Below are 27,548 nucleotides of genomic sequence, written 5' to 3'. Positions count from 1 at the left end.
CTGCCATCCTTCCTTCCCCAGAATTCTTCAGAGAAATAAACAGACAAGCAGAGTTGTAAGAGCAATTAGATTTACATGAACTGAAAAAATGTGTAAAACTAAACCAGGTGAATTTTCATGATATAAACTTAATAAATTATATAAAGAAAAGCAAGGGTCTGACAGTCCCCAAATTCAGGGTAGTAATAAGTTTTGGGAAAGAATTAGAGACCACCTAATTTTATTTTTATTTTTTTTAATTGTTGATAGTCCTTTATTTATTTTATGTGGTGCTGAGAATCGAACCCGCTGAGCTCCAGCCCCAGCCTGAGACCTCATAATTTTAAAAAGAAAAAAAAAAAAATACAAAGAGAAACCATAAACTTTGGAGCTATAAAAATCTGTTTTAAAGGTCTAAGCCCATCACCTATAAACTCAGGCAAAATATTTTCCCATTTCAAAATTTGATTTTTCTATCAGCATACGATAGTGACACGGCCACACCAATATTGATAGCAACTCAATTCACAATAGCTAAGCTATGGAACCATCCTAGGCGCCCATCAACAGATGAATGGATAAAGAACTGTGGTATACATACACAATGGAATATTACTCAGTCATCAAGATAAATGAACCAATGGCATTTGCAAATAAATGAATGAAACTGGAGACTATGATACTAACTGAAATAAGCCAGTCCTAAAAAAAAAAAAAAACCAAAGGTCAAATGTTGTCTCTGTATGTGATGCTAACACACAATAAGGTGGGGGTGCAGTGGGGAGAATAGAGGTTCACTGGATTAGAAAAAGGAGAATGAGGGGAAGGGCGGGAGATGGGAATAGAAAAGACAGTACAATGGATTGGACATGCCTTCTTATGTTTGTGTATGAACGCACCACCAGTGAAACTCCTCCTCCTGTACCACCACAAGAACGGGAAGTTATACTCCATATATGCATAAAATTTTTTTTAAGTTTTGATTTTCTGATCAATAAACTGGGGGTGATTTTAAAATTTTTTTTAAAAATATTTATTTTTTTAGTTTCAGGTGGACACACATCTTTATTTTATTTTTATATGGTGCTAAGGATCAAACCCAGTGCCTCGTGCATGCCAGGCAAGCACTCTACCACTTGAGCCACATCCTCAGCCCCAAACTGGGGATGATTATAGCAATACCAATGCTCGCATGTCCCAGGGTGTGCAGGACAGGATACATGAGAGTCACCCGGGGGGCCTCACACTGCAAAGGCCAGAGGTCCTCCTCCCCTTTCGGTGACACTGTCTACCCACACCTCCATCTGGACAAAGCACCAAGCGTGCCCATACCCACCTGTCTGCTCTAGAGAATCACATCAATCAATCAGTAAGAGTGGACAAGATCTGTCTGTGATCAGTGCCAGCAGCTTTGAACCTCTTGCACGAAGAGGCATCCTCAGCTAAGGAGAAAAGCCCGTGCTCTCTGTGCGAGAGGAGAATGGCTGTCCACGTTGCTCACTGAGCTCCCTCACGGTGGACGGCCTGTGCGTGTTTTCAGCCCTTGCTTCCTCTGCATAAATCACATTGGTTCTTTATCATTTCCATCAAATCAGGAGAAAGCAAACGCAGGAGCAATCCATAACTGTCAGTCACCTGCCCTGACTTCTCTGATGCTTGCTCACAATAAGGGGACATCTTTCTCACTTGGTCCCTTCTCCCTCTAGGATGAAGCTTCCCTTTTTAGACCCAAGGGGAGATGTTTCTCTTCCCCTGCGGAAGTGAGTATTTTTGGAGATGAAAAAGTTCATCAAACTGGGTGGTCCAAGGGAGCATTCCGCAATGCTGGAAACGTTGATCTGTGCTGTCCCCTCTGAAAGTCACCAGCTGCACTGGAGATGTGACCAATGCAACTAAGGGATTGAATCATAATTTAATTTAACTGATTGTTATTTAAATTAGAAATTTTTTAAATTGATAAAAATTCTATCTATTTGTGGTGCTCAACCTGATGTTTGGATACGTGTATTGACGGTGGAATGGCTAAGTCAAGCTCATTGACACACAGAGACTTCACACTGTTTTTGTGATAGAAACACTCCCAGCAATTCCGAAGCAGACATCATTGTCTAGCATCACCATGAGCTCAAATACAGCCCCTGAGCTTGTTCCTCCTGAGTGAAATTTTGTATCCACTGATCTCCTCATTCTCCATTCTTTCATTTTAATTAACTTAAATTTTGCAAGGGACATGTGGCTAATGGCTGCCATATCCAGGCAGCCCAGGTTTCAAACTAGAAAACGGGGTGAAGCAGATACCAGCAAACCCAGCACTGAAGCTGAGACACGCTACCTGTCAATAAGCTTTCCTTGCTTCTGGCTTGGGGACAACAGCATTGTAACAACATGTTCATTCTTTTCTATTTTATTACAAGTTAATTTTACACACTCCTTTCTTTTTTTTTTTTGTAGGAGTTTTTGTTTGTTTTAGTTTTGCCTTCTGAGGTCTAGTCTGGAAAGGCTGATCCAACCCACTAGAAACTCAACAAACACTGGCCCTGACCCTCTTCCCTCTTGAACATTCCTTGATAGTTAAGTGCATTAGTGATTTATACAGTTTATTACCATGCTTAAAAAAAAAAACGATATTCTGACATTCTGCAGTTAAATATTTGGAAAATACCAGAAAGAAGTTAAAAATGAAGAATTCTCCAAACTTTTGGAGTTCTTTTCTTTTCGTCTTCTCCTGTGTCCATGTAACCACAACAGCAAAAATGACGGCTGACAAAGGAATGATGAAGCAAGTGAATTTCTGTTTAGACTGGAGTCCTATCCCCAGGATTCCCGATAATGTACATGCAAATGTTCCAAAATCCAGAAACAATCTGAAATTTAAAATACTTCTGGCTCCAAGTACTTCGGGTAAGGGATACTCAATCTGTGCTGTCAACACTCTTGCTATTAAACATGGGGAAATCAGGTCACAGAGAGGTCAGGTCACTTGCCCCAGACATAACAGCTAGTCAGTAAGTGGCAGAGCAGGGATGTGAACCAGGAGATCTGGCTGTAAAGTGTCCTCACACAGTTAAACAAAACTGGGATCATGGACATAGTGTTAAAAAGTCTGCCACAACCTCAACTATGTTTTGAAATCCAAATTTAGCAGCTGTGTAAATTTCATCAATTACATTATAATATTCAAACTGATTCCAACTATTGGACACTTGTGTTGTTTGCATGATTTCCCTGTTATGAATAGGGGGAACCATCCTCAGACATAAGTCACTCTTGTGCACAGCTCTCATTGTTACAGAGGTTCATTTGCAAGGAGTCAAATTTATCTTCTGTAAATACTGCACCTTTTGGGGCTGGGGTTGTGGCTCAGTGGTAGTGCGCTTGCATGTGCAAGGCCCTGGGTTCAATCCTCAGCATCACATAAAAATAAATAAATAAAATAAAGGCACTGTGTCCAACTACAACCAAAAAATAAATATTTTAAGAAAAATGCTGCGCCTTTGAACCCCTACCAGCTGTTATTTTAATCATTTCTATAACGAGGGTTATGTGGCTGGTATAATTCTGCCATGTCTTCTATAAAGCTCAGGATGTTTTCTGGCTTAATTTTTGATGAGTGAGTTTTTACTTTCCCATATGGAGACTTGAACTTCACTCTGTGAAGCCACTTGCCCAAGCTGAAATACCATCCCTATCCTCCAGCCGGCCATGATTCATCAAAACAAACCCAATATCCACCCTCCGAAAGACCAGCCAAGATCGGATCTTTGTACCGGATTATCTAAACTGTTTGGTCTATCTTTGCACTTCTGTAAGGCAGAGATCCTGCCAGGTCCTTTGCTCAAATCCTCTCCACAGCACAGGGGATATAGAATTTCTAAAGCAGGGCCCCTGGGCAGCCAGTCCTTGACTCACTATGTTCAGTGGGACGCCATGGGTGTGACATAGGTGAAATGAGTAAGAAGCAGTCATTGGCTACCAAAAGCCACATTATATACAAGAGCCGGAACCGATATCAGAGATTGGAAGGAGAGACCAAATGAAGCCCCATTTAGACCAATCAGCTGATTTTGCAGAAAATTCCTGACTTCTTGGAAAAAACAGGAAAGGGGTGAATACGTGAGAAAAAGAGGAACTCTAACAGGAAACGCCGCTGCTCTCTGCCATTGCTGCCTGGGCAGGAGTCTGATGAAGCTCTTGCCAGCATCCTCCCTCATCCAACACCTCCTGGGCACACACTACCTACAACACATTATTAGAGTCACTGCCTGGAAGGCAGGAAACACAAGACTTGCAGATTTACAGCGTCTGTGAACATACTTAAGGTTTTACAACATTAAAAAAAAAAAAAAACAACTGAAATGCCTTTCATTCTATTTTAAAGATGGACCACGAAACCTCAGAAAGTTCTGCAATCTGATCAGTGCCCCCCCCCAGAACAGCACTGGAAGAGCAGAGAGCAGAATCCAATTGTCCAGATCCCACCCTGGAAGACCTGGCCCCATGTGGTACAGCACCCGGAGTCTAGCCAGGAGGCCCAGGAGGACTGGGCGGTGAGCTTGGCGGTGTCCACGTGGTCACCACACCTACCATTCTGGGTGAGTTTTGTGGAGCAAATCAGGGTGGCGATCTGAAAACTGTCCTTTGTGCTCTCCTTGCTTGCAGTAAAGGCCGCCAGGTTTTTGGATGCTTGGAGCTCTTTCTCCTCCATCTCTACCTTGGTCCCAGGCAGGGTCAGGTAGAACTTAGCATCTTCCATTTTCTTGTTGTCCCCCTGAAAAGAGAGCAGGTTAGAAACACCAAACAGGCAATGTCTCTCACAGGCAATAGAAAAGTTGTTCAGGAGCACAGTGTACTTCCAGTGTGAGATGCAGGCTTTACCAAATCATACTCCCGATCCCCTCCACCCTGACACTGTCAAATCTTTCCACAGGGAATGAGCCCAGAAATAACTTCATCACAGAATGAAAATGGAGGAAGTTGTGAACTAGAAACCAGAATATCCTAGTTTCTGCCAGAAGTAAATACATATATTGCAGAATAAGGTTGCACTCCACTTTCTTAAACCTATAAGTGGTCACATTTTACTTTACTGGATTGATGGAGAGCTTGCTATGCCTTCCAAGCTATTTACAAATATTCATCAGATACAACTCAAAAGAGTTTTCAATGGTACAAACCCCCAAAAGTTGTTGGATACGTGAGATCTTCCAGTGTCTACTCCAAACCCTGGGATCAGTAGATGTGAGAGCTCATCAGCATTAGAGGGGAAGAATGGGAGCAAAGCTCTCGGGGAAGGAAGCAAGACCTTGACAGCAGGGAATTGTTTATGGTGACATGGAAACCACATCCCACGGTGCTCACACCACGGCCAACAGCACACTGTCTGTGTGCGGTGCAGGATGATGTCGAGGAGGAGGGGAACCGGCCCCTTGGCTCCTTGAGCCATGGCATGATCTCTGCCTGAGGGTAAGACACTCTTCCAGGACTCAACAGCAGTGCAACTCACTGTCTCCAGAAAGGCTTGAGAAGCCACAACGTGGGACCACCAGGTCCTCCTCTGTCTTTCTAGACTTTTTAAATGGCAAACACACATGGCTCTGGAGAGGCTGCTGATGTTTGCACACATCAATATGAAAGGGGTCTAAAAGGCCAGTTTCAATCCAGCCGTCTGGAGCTTATTCTGTCAGCACCTTGTATACCACCAGGTCGTGCCTCCCGTCCTGCAGGGTGGTGCCGTCTGGGTTCATCAGTTTCACAAAGGATACCCCAAAAGCGCGCTCTGATTTATCTCTGGCTGGAAAGACAGAAATATGTGTCTGAGCAGTGGGGAAAGACACCAGCAGCTGAGAACTGGGCTGGTTAATTTCACGCTTGCTCGGGGTGTGCTGCTCAGCCACACTGTAGTCAACCCAGTCAGCAAGCAGGTAGCCCTGTGTGTCTCCCAGACCTCCAAGCTGAAGTCACCTGGCACCCCCAAGTACGGGCTCTCCCTACATTCCCTAATAAACGAGATCAGCATCCACTGAGTCACCCGAATCAGAACGTGGAAGTGGCCACCGATCCACCCCACGTCAGCACATCAAGGTCACATCCTAAATGGCTGTGGAACCTGTGTCCTCTCTTCCTAACGGGTCTGTCTCTCTAGTCCTCCTCCGCCCAACACTGTCTCCATATCCAGCCAGAGGGAGGTTCCCCCAATCCAATCCAGCCCAGCCCCTGCCTGCCCTGCTTCAGACCCTTCTCGAGCATCTCCACTTCTGCTGTTCTGAAACCGAGGCTGTGAGGGTGCATGCTGCTGCCTGAGGCCTCTGCCTGTCCACCCTCCCCAACACACAGCCTAGGTGTGTCCTGGGGCATCGTGAGGAGGCCGGGCACTGGGCCAGCCTCTGGGCTCGCTGCTAACCCGCCCTGACCTCTGTGGCTGGGACCTTGTGGCCGGCTCTCATCTGAGGCACGGCTCTAGGGTCTGCAGGGACAGGGGTTGGCTGAGCAGTGACACACTGCATGACTATACCACCCCTCTACCGGCTCTCCTGCTGATGGTTTTCGGGCCATTCCAATGCTGGGTGTCATGGATAAAGCTATGATGAGCACACCCCAAAATAAAACCCCCAACCCCCACCAGAGGCCACCTCTCAGGGCTCCTCCACAACCTGGAATAAAGTAGTTCTCACGTTCGGGATCTGGCTCTGTGCGTCTGGAGTGGCTGCCTTGGCCCTAGCGCGGCTCTATCCCATCCTAGCCAGGACCTGGCCTTGCTGCACCTTATGCCCTGTGGTATTAATGTGCATAAAAGCAGGAAGTGTCATCTGATGACCTTGGGCACTAAGCAAGGCAGTGTGCAAACAGGGCTTCGCATATGCCTGCTACACAGAGACCTCGGTGGTGGTGAGCTTGGAGATTCCCCACTGAGAACGTCTCAGAGGGAAACATAACGCGCAGCATCTCCGACACCTGCCTCACAGTGGAACCCTTTTGCCATGTGGCATCTCTTAGCATCTTCCATGACACATGCACGGGAGGGATTCTGAGAGATGGTGATAATAAAGATTTTTGGAAGCCCGGCACAATTCCTTGGTCTGACTTCCTTTGCACCAATGAATTCTGAAATAAAGTTGCCCAAGATCTAGTTTCTAAGTAGCTTGTTCTCCTGATCCACAAAAGCACTGTGAAGGAAGAGTCCATTTTTTTCCTTTTTTAAATGGAAATATGTCTCAGCCCTCCTAATACTTACATTCCTGAGATGACCTGTGTCGGAAGGTGAATCTTATGTGACAGCGCGTCACCTCCTCTATGGCGATGAACACCTGCAAAACGGCAAAGAGTTTACAGTTTACAGACACCTAGCTCTTGGCCTCCGAGGCTCATTTTATAGAAGGAGACTCCATTTTCAAAAAATATTTATTTTTTTAGTTATAGGTGGACACAAGATCTTTATTTTATTTTTATGTGGTGCTGAGGATCGAACCCAGTGCCTCACACACAGTAGGTGAGCGGTCTCCCTCTGAGCCACAAACCCAGCCCAGAAGGAGGCTCCATTTTAATGAACTTATTTTTATTTGACATAATGAGCATATTTGTGGGGTACAGCATGATGTTTTGATTCACACAAGCCTCATGGAATGATCAAATCAGGGTACCTAGCACAGCCACCATCTTCAACTTGCATCCTTTCTTCATATGAGTACATTCTATATCCTCACTCCCAGCTATTTTGAGATATAACGAGAATGAGACTCTCGATTTTAGGATCTTACCACAGCAGGCATGGTTAGAGTGAGACTTGCTATAAGGTTTTATTCACAGGAGATCGAACTATTTTCAAACCACGAGAATCTCAGGAGAAGTTCATCTTGCTGTTGATCATAGATTAAGAGCATGGAGCTATGCAGAATTTTTCGCATTTACTCCAATATGAAACATCAAATACTCCCAAGTGGTATTTTGAGGTCTAGATAGGACCTTTCTGACTGCAAGGAGTCCATGAGATGATAATAATCAGGGGCCATAACAGAAGGAAAAGATAAAGCATGGGGGCAAGGAAGGTTTCTGCTCTTTATACACAGAGGAGGCAGGAGAAAAGCCATGTGGAAAGGGCAGGAATATGTGGTGAATAGTTCAATATATTCTGGCATGACCCTATGATGGAGCATTATATAAACATCCAAAAATTGTCTCTGGAGAACTCAGAATACCTGAGATAACTACCTTTAAAAAGCACAACCTAGCCGGGCATGGTGACACACACCAGTAATCCCAGCAGCTTGGGAGGCTGAGTCAGGGGGATCACAAGTTCAAAGCCAGCCTCAGCAACTTAGCAAAGCCCTAAGCAACACAACAAGACCCTGTCTCTAAACAAAATACAAAAAAAGGGGCTGGGGTGTGGCTCAGTGGTTAAGTGCTCCTGGGTTCAATTCCTGGTACAAAAAAAAAAAAAAAAAACACACAACATAAAACTTTTAGGAGCAATGTCATTCCAACACGAACTAGATAGATGAGAGTTGGCACTAGTTGCTTCTCTCTTGAGAAATGAGTGCAATCTCTCTGGGTTCTGTGCACTTTCTTTTTAGTTTTCCATGAAGAGCTCATATGGCCCCGACAATCAGAAAGCACCCACAACGTCTCGAGTTAAGAAGAGGCAGCTCCAGGGCTAGCTCGGACAGAAGGAGCTCTAGGACCCTGGGTGTCACTTAATTTCTTGGAGTCTCAGTCTCCTCATCAGGAAGAGGGCTTTACAAAGTCTGCTTGCTTAGTTGCCGAAGCCTCTGTGGGACCCAAAGGAGATGCCTGATTTGAAAACCATGTTGGAATTTGTAAGACCCATATTTAAACTGAAAAGAGGCCCGGCAAGCTTGGGTAGGAGCCAAGAAGAAAAACATGTTAGGAAATTGCTTGCAGAGTGTGAAAATTTCCGCTTAGTTTTGGACCATCTTGGCAAGCTGACTGCATCGTGCCAACCACGAGTTTCTCTATTCAAATTTCTCTACATTTATGAATGAGACTGTTATTTAAGAGGGCGGAATTTTTATTAAAGATAGAGGCTCTGAATCAGAATTAGGACTACCAATTCATTTCTTATTGAACACCACAGGCAACTTATCTAAGACTTCAGGAAAGGTCAGAAATGATTCGGAGGTTAAAGAGCAGACAGGAATCTAAGGGAGGTTTAACAGATAAAAAGTCTTGCAAGTGGCAGATGCTCACCTTGACAGTCTCATACCAACAGGGCTGCTTGACCTGGTAATAGACCACTGATTTGTATTCTGAAATGCCTTCATAGCCAGCACCCGGATGAATGGCTTTCTTTGGATGGAAAGGAAAAATTAGGAGAGGATACTATGGTCTAGGAAAGAGCTTTCCACACTCGAGGCAGAGCCCCCATGCCTAGCATATGCCCTTAACTGGCATCTGTAAGCTCATCTGGGGGATGATAAACAGAGCCAGACTGAATTTCTACTACTCCATTGAAGGTCTAAGCATATAAACCTGGAAGTAGCTAAGGACCAAACACTGTGTCCTCCGTCCTGAGATTTCTGTTCTCTCTTCCATCCTGAGGCACACATTCTCCTCTTTCTCTCCTCTCTCGGGGAACAGAGGCCTGGTGACAGGGACTAGGATGCAGGTCTCATGTGTGAACGCTCTGCCGTCTGAGAATGGTCTCTCTCTGGGGTCTGCATTCTGCTTTAGGGACTTGGGGTAATGGTTCAGCATGATCGCTCAAATCCAGGGCTGTGTCTCTTCCTAGTAATGAACCACCTTGTTCTGGAGAACCTGCCTCAGTGGGCACTTCCACTCTGGTCAGCAAAGCTATGAGATGACCAACGAGGGAAGGTGTGTACTTGGAATGAACTCACGCGGCACAAGGGCTCAATCAATAATAGGAAAAAAAAAAAAAAAAAAAAACCCTCCCACCCCATGGCCCAAAGCATTCTGCCTGTCCCTCGGACACAGAGTGACTTGGCTTGGTGAACCATTTGGACATCTGTTTCCTTCCTAAAACCCTCAGTGGCTGGAGCTATTTCTTTGCATAGGAGAAAAATCAAATTAAGAGTCTAAGCAGGTTCACTAGTAAAACTGGTCAATGATAATCAGATTTTATTTCTTTCCCTTAGGAAAAATGCAACCCACCCTGATGTGGAGAATAACTACAATGAGGCGGGCAAGTCCACCGCCACTGTACAGCGGGGTGTGAAGCGGCAGGACTCCGTGACACCTACCTCCAACAGGTTGCCCTCTTCATCAAACACAGACATGGTCACCTCCACGTTCTTGGGCGTCTTCTTTTTCCCTTTGTCAAACTCCCCGTGAATCAGGGTGACATAGATGTCATTCCGAACATCTCCTGCAACGGGACAACCCACCCTGTGAGTGTTGCTGACAGAAGTCATTTCAAAGGTTCGGGGGATGGAATAAGATATAAAAGAGAAAGAAAACGTGAAATGCTCGGATTACAACAAACGGTGCTCTCAGCAGACTTCCACATGTGTTTCTCAGCTTACTACTCTCTATACCAACATGTCTTTCCAATAGGGATTCCTCACTCCACTTGGTGATAATTGTTGACTAACAACGAGCACATGTATATTTTGTTAGGATACAGTGACAAGATGTTTTTTTCACATCGTTATTTGGAGAGTGTGATATTTTAACGTAAATAATGACAAATTTAAAATTAATTAATTAATACAGGTGTGGCTCCCACAGACACCTGGAATACATGAAAGGCATTTCAAATTCCTGGATGAGAGGACTCAGGATTTTAAAAATATGACCCCCAAATTTGCATGACATCAAACTGCCCCCAATGTAAAAAAAAAAACTAAAACCTGATAGCAGGACAAGAAAAATTGGGCTGCATATTTGGAACAGGTGTCATTTTTTAATCAGTTTTCCCTTTTGGGGTTAAAAAGATGATACTGCCCACAGTGGCTGAGAAGAAGGAAGAAAAGGGGGCTGCTAGAACATTCCAATCTGACATCTTAATGGACATACTCTGCCAACAGAGAACCTGACAGTGTGTGCCAAGAGCCTTAATTGACACAGCAACTCCATTGGTCATATGTCAAACACGGTCAGGAGCCGAACATCATTTCCACTAACAGTGAAGCACAAATAGAACAGTGGTCCCACGAGATCACGTTGTCTAGTGACGTCACAGTCTTTTAGGTGGTGTAGATGCACTTTATGATGTCCGCACAAAGTGAAATTACCCAATGATGCATCTCAGGTCTCCCAAAGGTAAAATAATGCATGGTTCTGTTAAAAATGTGGGCAATGACCTTGTCTGGACGCTGTGGGGATCTTTCCTTCAAGCCGATATCATGGGCTGAGAGAGGAGCTGGTGGAAAGGGCAGAGGTGGGAGAGGTACGGGGTGAGACGAGGCTTCAGAGACTGACAAAAGTCAAATCCCTTCCCCGCACAGGCCGGCAGGACAAATTAAGAATCTGTATCTTTATCCTGCACATAAATGGAAGTCTATCAATGCTATCAGCAAGGAGGAGTGAGAGGAAGTCAGGTGAGCTCAGGTGAACAGTCATCCATGCCACAGGTTGGGGAGGGGGAGAGTCAGCAGGAAGAGCCGCTCAGGGAAGTTACACAGCTGTCCAGGGCAGAAACCCCGGGGCCAGCTTGGTGGAGGTGACGGAGATGAACGAAGGAATGGATTAGAGGTCTTTCAAGAAAAAAATGGCAGGTCTTCCTCACGAACTCTGTGAGTTGCAAAGGGGAATTTCAGCTTTTCAACCGTGCGGCTGCGTGGATGAGACCCCATCCTCCAGAAAACGCAGCAAAGGAGCACCAGCCCTGGACTGCCAGAACTCAAGGTGCCCGTGTAGATGCTGAGGACGAATGTCTAGGCTCCTGTCACCACAGAAAAGGGCAGAGCCAGAACATAGTAGGGGCTTAAGGAAATGGGGCAGAGCCAGGAGCCGGCACCGGGGAACATGCCAACGTGTCCAGTTAGCCTCCTGCAGGGGGAGCCCTGGGCTGTGTCCACTCCTGACTGAAGTCTAGCTAGGGAAGCATCTGCCAGGGTCTGTGCAGAACAGAGGGAGAGAGCTTTGAGTTCCAGTAAAAGCGTTTTCTTGGTCTTGCTTATGGTGTAGCTTTCCAGGGTGCTGGAGCTCTGTACCGCCACCATCCTGGGGCCACTGCAGGCGAGTGGACCCCAGTGGCCTCACATGTCCTGTTGGAACAAGTTCTCACAGGGAAGAGGACATGGATGGTCGAGTGCAGTGCTTACCGGGAAGGATTATCTCAGGAAAGCCCATTTTTCTGGCTATTGCTGTTGATCTATCCACCAAGTGTGAAAAATTCTTCTGAACCTGCGAAAGGTCACCTGGCAATAGCTTCAAGGACACCCAAAGTCCTTTAAGAAAAGAAAAGATAAACTTTCAGTTTTCTGGATGACCTATATCACACACACACACACACACACAGAAATGTTGAGAAAAACAAGAGTTGCATAATAATAACAACAGAGACCTTATTGTAAAGATGCAAATTCTCCCCCAGTTAATTTACAATTTTAATGACACTCCCATCAAAATCACAATAGGATTTCTTTGAGAATTGGATAGTGATAGGAACAGATCCTTATGTGGGTGGGAGAAAAGAAATAAAGACAGTCCAAGCTGATACCAAAATATGTTGTAAAGCTATAATGCTATATGAAGCCAGCGGTATGTATTGCTAGAAACAGACTAAGTACTGTAGTAAATGGCAGTTTAATGCATGACAAAAGGCCTCTCCACTCTCCAGATAAGGGGGGGGACACACAGGGACAGACACACACCAATTACATAAATATGCTGGGATCAATTTCTTGCTACTTATAGCAGAATCAATTTAACTTCTGGCATCATACATTCATACAAAACAAGTTCCTTAGATGACAAAGAAGCAAATAGGAAAAAAATCAAGAAATTAAAAGAGTAAATGTGTAGTTACGCCATCTCTGAGAATGAACTCTGCTAAAAAGAGACACAAATTACAAAAGCAAAAGAGTTATCCACATACAAACTAAAAGCTTTCATAAGCATAAAACTCTAAAAAATATACTACAAAATGATAAGATACTTGTAAGATATTATGAATTCATTGTCATTATAAGAAAGTAAAGATCCTCACAAGTGCTGGGCGTGGTGGCACACACCTGTAATCCCAGTGACTCGGGAGGTTGAGGCAGGAGGATTGCAAGTTCAAAGCCAGCCTCAACAATTTAGCAAGGCCTAAGCAACTTAGTGACACCCTGCTTCAAAATAAAAAATAAAGAGGGCTGGGGATGTGGCTCAGTGGTTAAGCGTCTTTGGGTTCAATCCCCTTTGCAGGAAAAAAAAAAAATGTCCTCTACACAAGTAAACAGGAAATGAACAGACAATTCAGAGAGAAGAATGAGAAGTTTATAAATATTTAGCAAACTAGAAGTTGCAAAAGTGTGTCTTAAATAAGACAAAGCTTATTACTTTCATTATATAAGGATCTCATAAAATTGAGATGGGAAACTTCAGAAAACTCATAAATATGGATGAAGGGTAGAGATTCGCCCTTGAGCACCAACTAAAGAGCAAGGCAGCTGGGAGCAGTGGCCAGGTGGGTGATTCCAGCTACTCAGGGGGGCTGAGACAGGTAACCTAGAGAGAGCCTCTTCTCAAAAGCAAATAAATAAATAAGTAAACAGGCCACAGAACAAGGGGGGGCTACTTTTCACCTTTCAAGTAGGTTCCGATTTTTAGGTCTCAATTTTTGGGACAGTGCAGCCAAGTGCAAGGCAGGGGGCCCCCTCCAGCCTGGAGAGCAGGACCCCTGGGGGAAACCTCTGGCTGGCCATCTGGCCACATTATGTCTCTGGTTAAGTGTGTCTCCACCATTGGACCCTAAATCCTACTTTGGGGAATTTTCTTGGGGAGGCAGTCCTAAATATATGAAAAGCTTCAGTCTAAAGATCATCATAGCAGAAGAATTTAAATTTACTATGGTAAATTAGAAAGCACTTAGGTGTTTACCTAGGGGATTTAATTTCCTTAAATTTATTAAATCAAAACAACAGGAGGCCATCCTTCTGGGCTGAGCTCCCACACAGGGCCCCAACACACCATGCTAAAAACCAAATGGCATCACCCATGTTAAAGTACACATCCTCAAAATGAAACTCATGTGCTCTCTGACCATCCGGGAAATCGGGAGTAGAGATAACAGCGAATCTCCCAAACAGGCCAGTTTCAGACAGCATGATAATGAAGCTCCCAGTGTTTTAATCTTTACACAAAAAGTAACCAGAAGTAACCTGAGGAGAGCAAGTCATTTATTTTCCTATCTCCACTTGACAAGGAAGTAAGTTTGAAATGACCAATTGCTCTTTGTTTTTGTGTTTTCTTAAGCCTTTCTCTGTCTGTAATGCCAATCTCTCCTGTTCAAATCATCAGAACACTTATGGAATGAAGTATTGCACAATTCCAGAAGAGAAAATGAAGCCAAGTAAGATCTTTAAATTTGCTGTAACTTTTTTTTTTTTTTTAAGCACTGGAATATTATGCAGCTGCAAACATATTTGTGCAGAACCTGAAAACATTTGAAAAGTGCTTGTTCTATTCTTCATCAGCAAAAAAGGAAATGGTACTTCTAGTTTTCAAAGAAAACGGAAATCATATATGCACAGCAATGTATTTAATGTAAGAATTCTTAGATTAAGCCCTCCAAAATACCACATACATTTAGCTATTTGTTTTCAGATTTTTTATTTATAGTTTACCTATCTTTCCCACTCAGGATATTGTGAATACATAAGAAACTAAATATATCTGCTTCTATTTCAGAAGACAATTAATTATAGGGTGATTAAAAAAAAAGTGACTCAATCACTTTTTTTTTACCCAATTAGGGTCACCATCTTGGAATCTTAACTTTAAAACTTTAGGTATTTTTCCTTATATGAGTTTAAAATGAGTTTCCATAAGCAGAACTTCTCTAACTTATTAAAGTTCTTTCAACAGAATAAGACATTGGAGGCACTAAAAGTACCCAAGAAAGCTTCATGAGATATTTGATGGTTATATGTAAAACTATATATTATTATGTTGCATTAATACATATTGATTTGTACTTCTCCTTTCAGTTTTAGAAGATGGTATGGAATAAACTTATCCAGGGGTAAAACCTAGTTATTTCTGATTCTCTTTTTCTTGGTGCACTCACAGAGCATCAACACTGGGAATGTAGGGTGGAAGAAAAGTCTCATGGGATAAAAATGTGTTTCGCAGGATTTCCAAATTCAGCTGTGATCTCACTCACACTGGTGTGCTCTCCGGGCTCTCCGGTATTAAATGCCTGAGGTGGGTGGTCCCCAGCAGAGGCTGTTTTGTATCAGAGATAGTGAAAGGGCAGGAGTCCAAGGCCCAGCTCTAAAAGCCTCTCCCACCCTGGCCAAAGTCCCCACTCAGCCCAGAACAGGGTGCTGTACCTTGTCCTTTGTGATTCACTTCCTTCGCTGCTATCACTTTATTCAGGACTGAAGTGAGTGGCTCATTCTCTCCAGTCACATGCGATGTCATCAAGGGTGACATTATGAGCTGCCTCTGCCGAATATAGGTCTCCATTGCAATTCTGGGAAAGACAGACGCGGTGAGGAGGAAAAGGGGAAGAACAGAGGGTCCCCTCGCACAACCTCAGATCACGAGATCACGGTGGGTCTCAGGGAAACATAAACCCCAAACCCAACCAGAGGACTCGATGTTAAACACAAATCACAGGAAGCCACTCTTGTGGAGTAAGCTCCTGTACTGGACCCCAGATCTGGCTGGAAATCAAAACAGCATCACTCATGGTAAAGTTCCAAGCTGAAAGTTCATGGAGTTGAAACTAAGCTGCACGTTTAACCTTCCAGAAATCTGGAGGGGCCTGGGGTGGGGTGGGGGTGGGGTGAAGGAGAGAGAGAAAGAGAAAACAGCTAAGTTTCCCAAACAGGCCCGTTTCATTCGGCACCATGAAGCACTGTCTGCCTTAATCTTTTCCACCATAAAGGTTCTAAGGTACCTTTCGAGATACTACTAAAGTAACCATGTTAAACTCGTCAATCGTTTTTTTCTACTGTCCTGTCCTGCTGCCCCTGACTTGTAAGGGAAGTAACTTTGAAATGACCAATCCTCTTATTTTTTTTTTTTTGTTTCTGCTTTGTTCAGCTCTTTTCTGTCTATATGATCAACTCCTGGGCTCAGCTCATCCAGACAGTTATTCCGTTTTGTGGAATGAGGTGCTGCCCAATCCCAGAACAGAAAATAAAGCCGGTTAAGATAATTAAAATAAGGCTGGGGACATAGCTCAGTGGTAAAGCACTTGCCTAGCATGCATGAGGCCTTGGGCTCAATCCTTAGTGCTAAAATGAAATAAAATAGATATTAAAAGAAGTTATTATAATTCTGTCCTTGACATTTTTTAAGAAAAATAATGTTTATTTGTCTTAAACATTAAATTCATCTTGGAAATGACATGAGGCAAACCCAAGAAAAAAACAAAACTGTTAAACAAAAATGTTGTTAACTAAGATCAGAGGCAATGCTCAGAGGTCTTCCTGAGGTGGCTGCTAGGATGGAATTGCAGATCTCACACTGGTGAGAGGGGCAGGGGACCTGGCTTCTGTCCTGCTTCTACCTGACAGCCCTCAGCTTCCTCCTCTGTGGGGAAAGGGGCTTGGTTCCGGTGCCTTCTGAGGCCCCGCCTACCCCACCACCCAGTGTACAGGAGAGGTCCCTGTGTATGGCACCTGTGTTTGTCATCCCACATGATGACAAACCACACTAAGGACTGCAATGGGAGGGGCACTGCAAACAAACCCCATCGCATGATCTCATCAGGCTGAGGATCCTAGAGGGAGGTCAAGGGACCCAACAGCCCATTCTCTGGAAGGCGCTATCAGTGCCTGCTTATCAGCCTGGCACTGCTCAGTAGCCTCTCCTCTCCTCTGCCTCCAGGCCAGCTGTCCTTGCAGAGAGCCCGGTACCCTGCTAATAAAGCAAACATGTGACTGGAACCTGGGACTGCCGAATCCAAGCTGTTTTCTTCAACTCTCCCTAGAGCTACCAGAACCTTCCAGGCTCAAACACCACAGCAGGTTACAAAAGCTCTTGCCATAAATCGCAGGTGTTAAATGCCAGAGGCCACAACTGCAAATGTGAACACTTCACAGTGACTGTGAGCAGTAATCAAATTAGGGCTGGTTCCTTGGGGACTCAGAACAGGCATTATTCTCAATGGGGACAACCTCAGGGCTCACCACTGGTACACCGCCGCTGGCTCAGAACCCAGCAGGGAGGCACGTGACCAAAGGAGGAACCCACCACAGAAATGAACATAAATATTCAGACATCTTCATACCCATGAATGCTGCTCCTAACACGTAGGTTCATATTTATAACAATAGTAAATATACACACAATGCACATGTAAGATTATATAAGTATGTACAGCAAAGGCAGCATTCACGGACAGCAAAGACATACTCATATGTGTAATGCACCTGCAACATTTTATATATTTATATTCATCCAAGCCATTTGGTTAACATTAAATATATTCATAAGTATAACAAAGTAATACATGAACACTGTATTAAACAATATAATTATTTAACATACTTATTTAAATGTATTTATATATAATACATACATATTTATGTTTGAGTGTCATGTACCACATTACGACATTTTGGTTCATGAGAGACTGCATATGTGTGCATATGTGACAGCGGCCCATAAGAATATATCAGCTGGTGACGTTGGGGTCATCTGAGTTTGTGTGAGCATGCTCTCTAATGTGGGTGTAATGATGAAACTGCCTGACGGCACGCACCTCAGAACACACCCTTTCCAAGAGGCAAGCAACTCATGCCTCTGCATGTGTTTCAGGAAGAGCACTCACGGATGTAAGTTCTAACTAATATCAGCACTATCTTACATATAATCTGTAACTCAGCCTATCCATGGAAGGTCTGTGTCCCTGCAGGGTACCAGGTTAGTGGGTATTTTAAAAATAATTAACAGCAGCCTCTGGATGAAAGAGGAGAGTACTGTTTACTGGGGGCAATCTGCATCAAGACATTTAGAACAGCCCCAAAGAACTGAACTTGAAATGGAAAGATTAGGATCTTTATATTTTAAATAATAAACTCACATTTAACATATATTTATTGTGAAAAAAACTAGGAAGCAAACAAAAAGGATGAAATCATAAATAGTTAAACCAAGGTAAATAACCATTATTAATTATGAAAGATATTCTTTGCAATATCTAAATTTTGAGGCTTTTAACAATTTGCATTTAAAAAGTCCAGCATAGTGGCGCACGCCTGTAATCTCAGCAGCTTGGGAGGCTAAGGCAGGAGGATTTTGAGTTCAAAGCCAGACTCAGCAATTTAGCAAGGCGCTAAGCAACTCAATGAGACCCTGTCTGTAAATAAAATACAAAATAGGGCCGGGGATGTGGCTCAGTGCTGAGTGCCATTGAGTTCAATCCCCAGTACGCCCCCCACCCACCCAAAATAAAGGAAAAACAACAATTCACATGCCTGTAAGCAATATGTGTTTCCTTGTGCCCAACCAAATACTGGGTTCTTAACAACACTGAATATTTTTTTAAATATGTTCAAACCCAACACTAAACTTTGTTTCCTTTGCACTTCATGGATCCTCAGTGAATTTTCTTGAATTTGTCTGTTTCCTTTATATGTGCTTACTAACTTTTATTATTTTTTTATTTTTAAGTCTTTTTAAAAAATTTTTATTTAGTTGTTGATGGACCTTCATTTTATTCATATGCGGTGCTGAGAATTGAACCCAGTGCCTCACTCATGCTAGGCAAGTGCTCTACCACTGAGCCACAACCCCAGCCCTCTCTATATATTATGGATACCCTCTTATCTCTCTAATACATATCGTAAACATTTTCTTTTCTTGTGTATAAGTTGTTTCAACTTGGAAGCTGGATAAACCCATCAATTTTCTTTTTTCAGTCACACTTTTGGTGTGTGACTTAAAATGACCTTTCTATATCAATGTTACATAAGACTTCTTCCTATAGTATTGAAGGATTTAGTTCTTACAAATGATAGGTTTAATTATCTGTAATTTATATTGAAATAGGGTGTATGACTGGGCTCTAATTTAATGTTTCTTAAGTGATCAGCTAATTTTCTCCAAAATGTTTCTTTAACATAATTTATCTTTCTCCCCTCATTGGCAATATGATAGGTAAATCATGAGTTATTATCACAAATGTCCTTGAACTGCTTTCTGGAATTCTGTGGGGCAGATGCAAGTGACTGGCTATGGGAGGAGTCATTTCCAGAAACTTCCTCGGTTCCCCTAAGCCACCACCATCTACACTGGGTGGGGGTGGTGAGAGGAGCCTGACTGTCAGACCAGTCCCAATGCTCAGGCCACACTTGCCATTTCAGCAGCAGGACTCAGATGTGCTCACTAACAGCTCCCCAGTGGCCGGCCAGCTCCCTTGGCCCACAGCAGGGGCCTTAATAAAGCTCTGGGGGAATCCTTTCCCGAGGTCCCAGGCTGGCTTTCCCGTGTACAGTAACACTAACTAGGGGCTCGTCAGCCTTCACTCTCTTACCTCCTAAACCCTTCCTACTCAAAGCGTGGTCCCTGGACCAGTGCCGTGGCCATCCCTGGAAGCTTGTCAGATGCAGACCTCAGACCTCCTGGATCAAATTTTGCCTTGTAACAAGAGTCCCAGGGATTCCTATGCATGAGACAGTTTGAGAAGCTCCCTCTCTCCAATGTGACTCCACTGCTGCACAGGGTACGGACACGTGTTAGCATTTCTGACACTTGAATGGCACCTTCTCTGGCTTCGAGTACAGATGTACACTTTACTCTTGATTTCATATTCCTTTGGTTATGTGAGGGCAATCAGGAAATGTTCCATTTACTCTCCTAGAGTCCAATGTGAAGAACTCCCAATAAAGCCTTCTGTGGATCTCCTAGCTGACAACCTTCCAGCTGCAGCGGTCTCCCTCCCTAAATGACAAAAGGCTACCTGTCACTGGTTCTGTGTTCACACCGCATTGGAACAGCTGATCCAGGTCTCAAGTCACCCAGGATATGCCAAAGTACTTACTGCTGAAACGGAATGAAGTGCTGCTTCTCCTCGTCGTCCACTTTCCCGTGTATGATGTCAGTAATATCCATCACTAGGAAGGAGAGGAACTTAATTAGAGAAATAATCACTCCCTGCCTCGCTAAGTCGCCATGGAAAGGGGCAGTATCAGCCAACACAGAACACGGGAAGAAAGATATCAAGCGGATGCTCCTTTTCCTTCTGAGCCAGTGATACCTTCCCAGGGTGCCCAGCCCAGCAGAGAAGCAAGGCCTGAGGCTGCTCAGGAAGAGGTCTTCTCAGATCCACCCTATACACCAGCCCTTTTAAAATCTCCACAACATGGATGACCTGAGATGTGAATTTTTAGCAAGCTTGCATTCAAAGTCACAGGGAATACATATTTTTTTGGTCAGGACTGTCACAAAAATGAAAAGACCAGAGAGAAACTCAAGACTTGAAGGGGTCAAGAATATGTCTCTTTGACAGATTCTCATCCAGTTTCCTTCAGAAATCTGGGCAGGAGCATCACAACAGACCCAACAGTGACCTGTTCCTTCCCCAAAGAAGAGCCCTTAGCTCTGTTCTGGGCTGGCTGCCAGGTTATCTCGCTTCTACAGATATCAGCTCTACTTTGAGAATTGAGGAATTCTAGCCAGGCATGGGGGCACACACCTGTAATCCCAGTCACTCACTCGGGAGGATGAAGCAAAAGGATCCCAAGTCCAGCTTCAACAACTTAGTAAGACCCCTATCTCAAAATAAAAATAAAAGGGCTGGGGATGTACCTCAGTGGTAGAGCATCCCTGGGTTCAATCCCCAGTGCAAAAAAAATAAAAAGTAAATTAAAAAAAAAAAAAAAAAAAGAGAAATGAGGAAACTAAGGGACAGAAAAGTTAGTGATTTTCCCTTGAGTTACTCAGTTTTAAGTAGTAAAGTCAAGCTGTGAACCCAACAGGGACTGCAGGGCCAAGTCGTGTAACCATTTAGCCCAGCTGCCTCAATTATTAATAAGTAATCAATAAGTGGGCTGATGTGAAGCTGCTGATAGACAGGGCCCTTGGCAAGAGGTGATGCCTTGGTCAATAGTTAGGTTGGCCATAAACTCTGCGTTCACAATCTACTCCCCAGATAACCTGTTTGGAGATAAAAGGAAGTACTAGGGTCTGAGATAATTCTACAAAGAACTAAGGAGCAGGAAGAAATGCTTTCTGTAGAGCAACTCAGACAACACAGTATAGAAGCCTTGGGAAACTTCAGCTAGGCCAGTGTAGGAAGCAGGGGTCACATTCAACCTGTTGACAGCTCTTAACGAAACCTTGTAAAAATTGCACACACAAAAAAAAATTACTAGGGTGCGGGTAGAGTGCAGTGGTAGAACACTAGCAAACATGAGGCCCTGGGTTCAGGTCCCAGCACCATAAAAAAGACTCCCTCGAATGCATCCACCTCATGTAAAGAAAGAAAATCAATACATAGGCATGGGCAGGAAGGATTCCAATAGACGGATCTGATTCTGCTGTATGAGACACTGAGCTGGGCACAGAGCGGGAAACACAGGATGGGGCGGGGGGTAGGTGGCTGGGCTGAGAACCCAGAATCCCACAATAGAGACCTGGCAGTCCCAGGTGCCAACGGCTGTGTGACATTGACTGTGACATCATCCATCCTTCCCCATCTGGACTGGCTTTCAGGCCAGCCTGTCTGTTTTCCACCTTTCCTCATCTTTTTCAGTTTTTAAAATTGTGGTAAAATCGGGGATGGGGTTGTGGCTCAGTGGCAGAGCACTTGCCTAGCATGTGTGAGGCACTGGGTTCGATTCTCAGCCCCCCATATAAATAAACAAAGAAAATAAAGGTCCATCAACATCTAAATTTTTTTTTTTAATTGTGGCAAAATACACGTAAAATAAAATTTACTACCATAACCATTTTTACACATCCACGTAGGGGCGGCAACATCACCACCAGCCATCCAGAACTTCTCCATCTTTCAAAATGGAAACTGTAGCCATTCAACAGCTCTCTCCTTCCCCTCCCTTCTTTCTACTATCCCTCTGAATCCGATTCCTAGGCACCTCAAGTAAATGGAATCACACAGTATTTTCCCCTGTGTGTCTGGCTCATGTCCCCCGGCACACTGTTCTCAAGGTTCATGCCTGCTGCAGAATGGGTCGGATCTGCCTCCCTTCATGAGGCTGAGGGAGATTCCCTCGGATGCATCCACCCCCATCCACCCCCATTTCCCTTGCCCATCGATCCCTGGATGGACACTTGGGTTGCTCCACTTTTTGGAGACTGTGAACGGTGCTCCTATGAATGTGAGTGTACTGGGCGCTCTGGGGCTTTCAGTTCTCTGGGGCTCGTGCCCTGACATAGAGCTGCTATGTCCTGTACCAGTTCCACCCCTAACTTTTTGCAGATCTGCCACACTGCAGCCCACAGTCGCTGGGCCATTTCACACGGGTCTCTGGGCCTTTCTTGTACCTGCTACTCCAAAAGGCCTCCGGAGTCCACAGGTGTGCCTCTTGCCTTCCTTCAGCTCCATGTGGCCCACCCGGACTATCTGGCACACCAGGCTGATGCGAGGCCGGATGAGGTCCGTGCTGCTGAGGTCCTGGCCGCAGACAAAGAACACAGAGGGAGGGGGTCAGGCTGGTCACTGCCCCCTTCGAGAGAATTCTCTTTCCACTCTACAATGGAGACTGTGCAGAGCATATTTCTCAATGCTGAAATACCAGAATGACTCCTTCCTGCCCCATGATCATCGAGGATGTAGCTCAGTGGTCAAGCACTTGCCTAGCACGCATGAGGCCCTGGACTCAATCCTTAGTACCACAAAAGTAAATAAATGAAAGAAAGAAAAACAGGAAGAAAATTTCTAAAAGAGATAATAGTCAATTTAAAATCTCTAGTTTAGTGAATCAAGCAGGGTATTTAGAAATGAGGACACTTGTTGCTATGGGTATATATCCTTTTAGCGCCTGTCTCCGTACAGGATACATTTCAGTGTTAAATGAAATAAAAACTCTTATGACATCGACATTTATTGGGTTCCCACACAAGTTTGTGACATTTCATCCTGTCTTCAAAACAGTCCTGGCAGGCAAGTTCCGCACAGGCCCCGAGGTGTGGCTGGGGTGGGGTGGGGGGCTCTGCTCCATGTGGTGAGGCTCTCCCATTCACATTCACAAGGACAGGCAAGTAAACCCAGAGTGTGCTCACAGACCTTATTCACTTCACATCAGAAATAATTTAACTACACCTCAAAGTCTTTCTATGAAACAGCAGCACGACTCCTCTTTACTGAACCAAGAACTACTTTTCCAAATCCATCCCCTGCAACCCAGTTATCTTGGGTCACTAAATTAGGAGTCTACACCACTAACATCTGTCCTGAATTCCTACTCCAGGATCTGTGAGTTCTATTAACTAAGATTCAGACTCCAGGAGACCGGTTACATAAACCATGGCACATATATATGTATATTATTAAATATGCAATAAATGAAGTTTTTGTAAACTAACAGCAAGAGATGATTTCCACCTTCTCTTTAATTGAAAAGTCAGGACATGCAATGTACACACTAGGTGATCCTAACTACAGGTGTGTCAGGGGAGGGGGGTAAAGGAGGGTGGACTACAGCTCTTCTCTGATGGCACCAAAGATTCAGTAATTCTTTTTCAAACTTAAAAAAAAAAAATGTGCATCTAGGCTGATAAATGCTTTTTGATTGTAGGAAAAAACTCCCACATTTCTCTGAACCAAGGAAATACTAGGGAGGTTTGGGGAAGAGTTCCCGGATCTTTGCTGCCTGCTTTGCTGGGTGGTGAAGATCCAGAGGGGTCGGCCAGGGATGGTAACCAGCCCCTGTCTGTGCTAGAGAGAAGACTTAACAGGAAGCACAACAGTGGCCAGTACAGGGACCACAGATCCTTCCTGTCCTCCCTTTAGTGCTGTAACTGGGGCTCTCTTGCCCTACGAGCAGTGAGAGAATGAGGAGATAAAACGTGGGTTTGGTGGAAGAAGACTGAAGGGAGCACCTGACAGTCCCTGCCCTCCAAGGTCTCTCAGAGCACTCGACGCTGGCCGCACAGCATACTTTAAACACCAAGATCATAAACAGCAAAAGAAGCCCAGAAAGTTCCTAACTTAAGGGGAAGCGAGTCACCATGTCCCCAAATGTAGCCCATCGCTTTTCTTTGCCCTGAGCTACATCAAGCAGCACTTTGGAGGGGAAGGAAACGCCCTTTCAATTATAGGCACACCGAAAAGGTCTCCATCCTGCTTCTGTGGGAATGTGACCCTGTGAGAGGTCTGGCAGCTCCCACCCCACGGCCCTGCTGTCTGCACAGCTCCCAGGCTCAGCCATGTCAGGTTCTTCCTCAAGTGTCTCCTCACGGTGGCCCCTGACCAACCTACCTACCGATTTATTTTTGGTGCTGGAGACCAAACCCAAGGCATGGAGCATGCTGAGCACCTGCTCTACCACTGAGCCATGCCCAGCCCCTTTCCAACCCACTTAAAACACAGCCTCTCCCAGCAAGAGGACCCCAACCCCTGGAAGCACACGGCACTTGTAACATTCTATATAATTTGGTCACTTATGTAACGATTGCTTCTTATCTGCCTCCCCCTTAGGACGATGCTGCTTGAGAACAAGGATTTTTGCCCCCTGATTTGTTCATAGCCATCTGTCCCCCACGCAATTTGTTCAGGGATGTACCTCAGTGTCTAAATCCGTGCCTGACATCTACTTGGTGCTCAATAAATAGTTGCTGAATAAACAACTAAGTTATTTCTGCTAGGAGGATTAGGATGACTCTTCTTTTTATCTGTTGTGTTTTCCATATCTCCACCCTGTGTATCCACTAATATCATAATGACAAAGAAGAGGATTTTAAACAGAAGGCGAACTTACAGTAAACACTGCTTGAAGGTTATTGAGCTTCTCAATTTCCTTGGGCATCCCATTACTGCCCCAACGAATTAAATAGTTTTCACTGGCCAAAAAAAAAGAAAAGAAAAAGAAAATTATTCTTAATAAGAAGGCACCTGGGGAATGAAGGATGTTATTAGTGCTGGTTTCAAGGTAAAAGGAAGGAGCAGAGACACTCAGTGTAATTCAACAGGCAGGCGTGACAGTGGCCAGGTGGGGTGTGGGTCTCCTGGCTTTGGAAGTGTCCCCGCTGCACCTCACAGGGCACACTCATGCAGACAGTGGATGGCACAGGCATGGCAGACTTTATGGGACTCTACTTTCTGGGGCCTTCTTTCCATTTCCCATTCTTTGCAAAAGAACTCTCTGCCTTGCTGAGTCAAGAATTTAGTTTTATTACAGTCATTCAAATCTGCCCCTTGTCATCCATATCACCCCAAGCAAAGACTGTTTTTTTAAATAAACATTTCATCAGTCTCTACTTTGAACTGCCTTCTTGAAAATAAGCCTGCACTTCCTTAGGAGCCCAGGAGAGCGCCACTCCAGGGCTGAAGAGGCCCGGCGTCATTCCCCAAGGCCTGGGTGGAAAACATTCTCAGAGACTTCGTTCTGTAGAGCAGCTCTGGGTTCACACGGAGGTTGAGCTGAAAGGACGGAGTTGCCACAGATCCCCTGCCCCAGGCACACACGGCCTCCCCCCTCCACGTCCCCCACCAGAGTGATCTGTTACAAGCGACCAATCTGCACCAACACAGCACTACCCCCCCACAGGACACAGGGGCCATCCGCATTCACCCTTGGTCTTGGGCATTCTAAGAGTTTGAACAAAAGTAGGATGACATACATCCACCACGACTGGATCACACAGGCTGGTTTCAGGGCCCTAACAACCCTCTGTTCATCCCTCTCTTGCTCCTCCGCTGTGGTCTCCTGGACTCTTTGTTCTCACCTCTGTCCTGACTGGCTTCAAGTGGCCCCTGCATCCCGCGGAGTGCACGGGCTGAGGTCGCCCTGTTTAAGCAGCAATAGCAAAAAGCCTCCGAGACCAACGGACTTTCCTTCCTACTGCCTGGAAATCCTCTCCCTTTTTTTCCTGCCTCCCCTTCTGAAAACGGGCATTTTGCAATGTCAACAGCAGGGGATCTGGGTCTTTGCTACCTGATGAAAGTGGACTGGTCTGGGTCGTAGAGGGCCATGAACAGCTCTGCGTCCTCCCCGATGTTGCAGACGAAGTTCTTGAAGTTCACATACAGGCCGTACGTGTGCACGGTGCTGAAGACCGCCTGGCCCCGCACATGCAGGTCCTGCAGAATGGACTGGAGAAGACATGGAAATGCCTTGGTTTCAGCCAACGGGAAACGCTGGCAAAGATATCATCCTGCACGTCAGGATCAAACAGAGCCACACCCTGCAGGAGCGGTCACTGAGAAGAAAGTGGACGGAAGCGGACCAGTGACCCAACCCACAGAGGAGCAAGGAATAAACATCACTGGATGATCCAGCGTCCCGATCAGAGCCTTGAACACAAGCAATTTAATAAACTCTGCCTGCAGGTGATGATTCCTGGTTTTAGTGGATTCAGGAAGGTCTTACCTCTTCATCAAGACTGCTGGATAAAGCTCAAAAACAGGGGAAAAAAATAAAAAAAAAAACCCCTGATCTGTTAACCCTCTTTATGGAAATCACTCTCATTTTGAAACAAAAAAAATGGAGCCTACCTTCTAGGGACTAAGACCTCTGAAACTGTGAGCCCTCAAATAAAGGTTTTCTCCTCTACACTTGTGCTACTCAGATCCTTTAGTCACAGCAGCCCAAATGCTGACAAGAGAGAGACTTCACCCTGGGTGTGGATGCCACTGGATGCAGAAATACAGTTAACTATCATCATGACGCGGTAAAGAAATAAAAGCTATAAACTAAAGAAAATCAAGACAAATCTGTACTCATTAAAACAGAAAAACTGGAAAATACACCAAAATGCCAATAAGATTAGATTGGGGTAGTAACGATGTGGGTGACTCTTTTTCTCATCTGTTTTTCTACAGGTAATTTTTCTTTAATGTTCAGTTATTACTTTCAAAATCTTCCACTTCATTTTTCAATGTTATTTTTTACTTTCAAAAATAGGGAGCTGGGGTTGTGGCTCAGTGGCTCTGGGTTCAATTCTCAGCACCACATAAAATAAAATAAAAGTCCATTGACAACTAAAAAAAAGTCTAAAAAAAAAAAAATAGGAACGTATGCACCAAACACAGAAAGGTTACACAATAAAGTCTCCCTGCAACCTCATTATCCAGAGGCATCCTTTCATGATCAATTTCTTGTCTATCATTTCAGGGTTGCTCTCTGCACACATAAGCGTGTCTTTTTTCCCCCTGTATATTCTTTTATGAAACAGAAATGACAGCATGTTGTATACACCATCCTGCACCTTGCTTTTTCCACTTAGAATATACACAGCTCTGCAATCTTTCCTTAACAGAACATATAGAGTGGGCCGTTCTTTCTGCCGTTTCTCCTTTATAATGAGAA

General features: G+C 44.5%; 1 protein-coding gene across 3 annotated transcripts in view; it reads right to left on the bottom strand.

Annotated features, from left to right (window-relative positions):
- The window catches only part of Dock5 (dedicator of cytokinesis 5), a 189,478-nt gene that overhangs the window by 67,288 nt on the left and 94,642 nt on the right, over positions 1 to 27,548 (bottom strand). For all 3 annotated transcript variants that reach the window (XR_011707190.1, XM_071610584.1, XM_071610585.1), the window contains exons 8-18: positions 26,175 to 26,332; positions 24,999 to 25,080; positions 22,564 to 22,693; positions 20,099 to 20,171; positions 15,435 to 15,577; positions 12,219 to 12,344; positions 10,194 to 10,318; positions 9,181 to 9,279; positions 7,211 to 7,283; positions 5,667 to 5,770; positions 4,564 to 4,747 (exon numbers count right to left, since the gene is read on the bottom strand). Coding sequence is in view for 2 of the 3 variants with exons in the window: in XM_071610584.1 (XP_071466685.1) it covers positions 4,564 to 4,747; positions 5,667 to 5,770; positions 7,211 to 7,283; positions 9,181 to 9,279; positions 10,194 to 10,318; positions 12,219 to 12,344; positions 15,435 to 15,577; positions 20,099 to 20,171; positions 22,564 to 22,693; positions 24,999 to 25,080; positions 26,175 to 26,332 (1,297 nt within the window). In the remaining variant the exon portion in view is untranslated. The remainder of the gene's footprint in view (positions 1 to 4,563; positions 4,748 to 5,666; positions 5,771 to 7,210; positions 7,284 to 9,180; positions 9,280 to 10,193; positions 10,319 to 12,218; positions 12,345 to 15,434; positions 15,578 to 20,098; positions 20,172 to 22,563; positions 22,694 to 24,998; positions 25,081 to 26,174; positions 26,333 to 27,548) is intronic.

The sequence above is a fragment of the Marmota flaviventris genome, chromosome 3 (genome assembly GCF_047511675.1).
Source record: "Marmota flaviventris isolate mMarFla1 chromosome 3, mMarFla1.hap1, whole genome shotgun sequence".
In the NCBI taxonomy this organism is placed as follows: Eukaryota; Metazoa; Chordata; class Mammalia; order Rodentia; family Sciuridae; genus Marmota; species Marmota flaviventris.
This window is presented reverse-complemented; position numbering and strand designations above follow the sequence as displayed.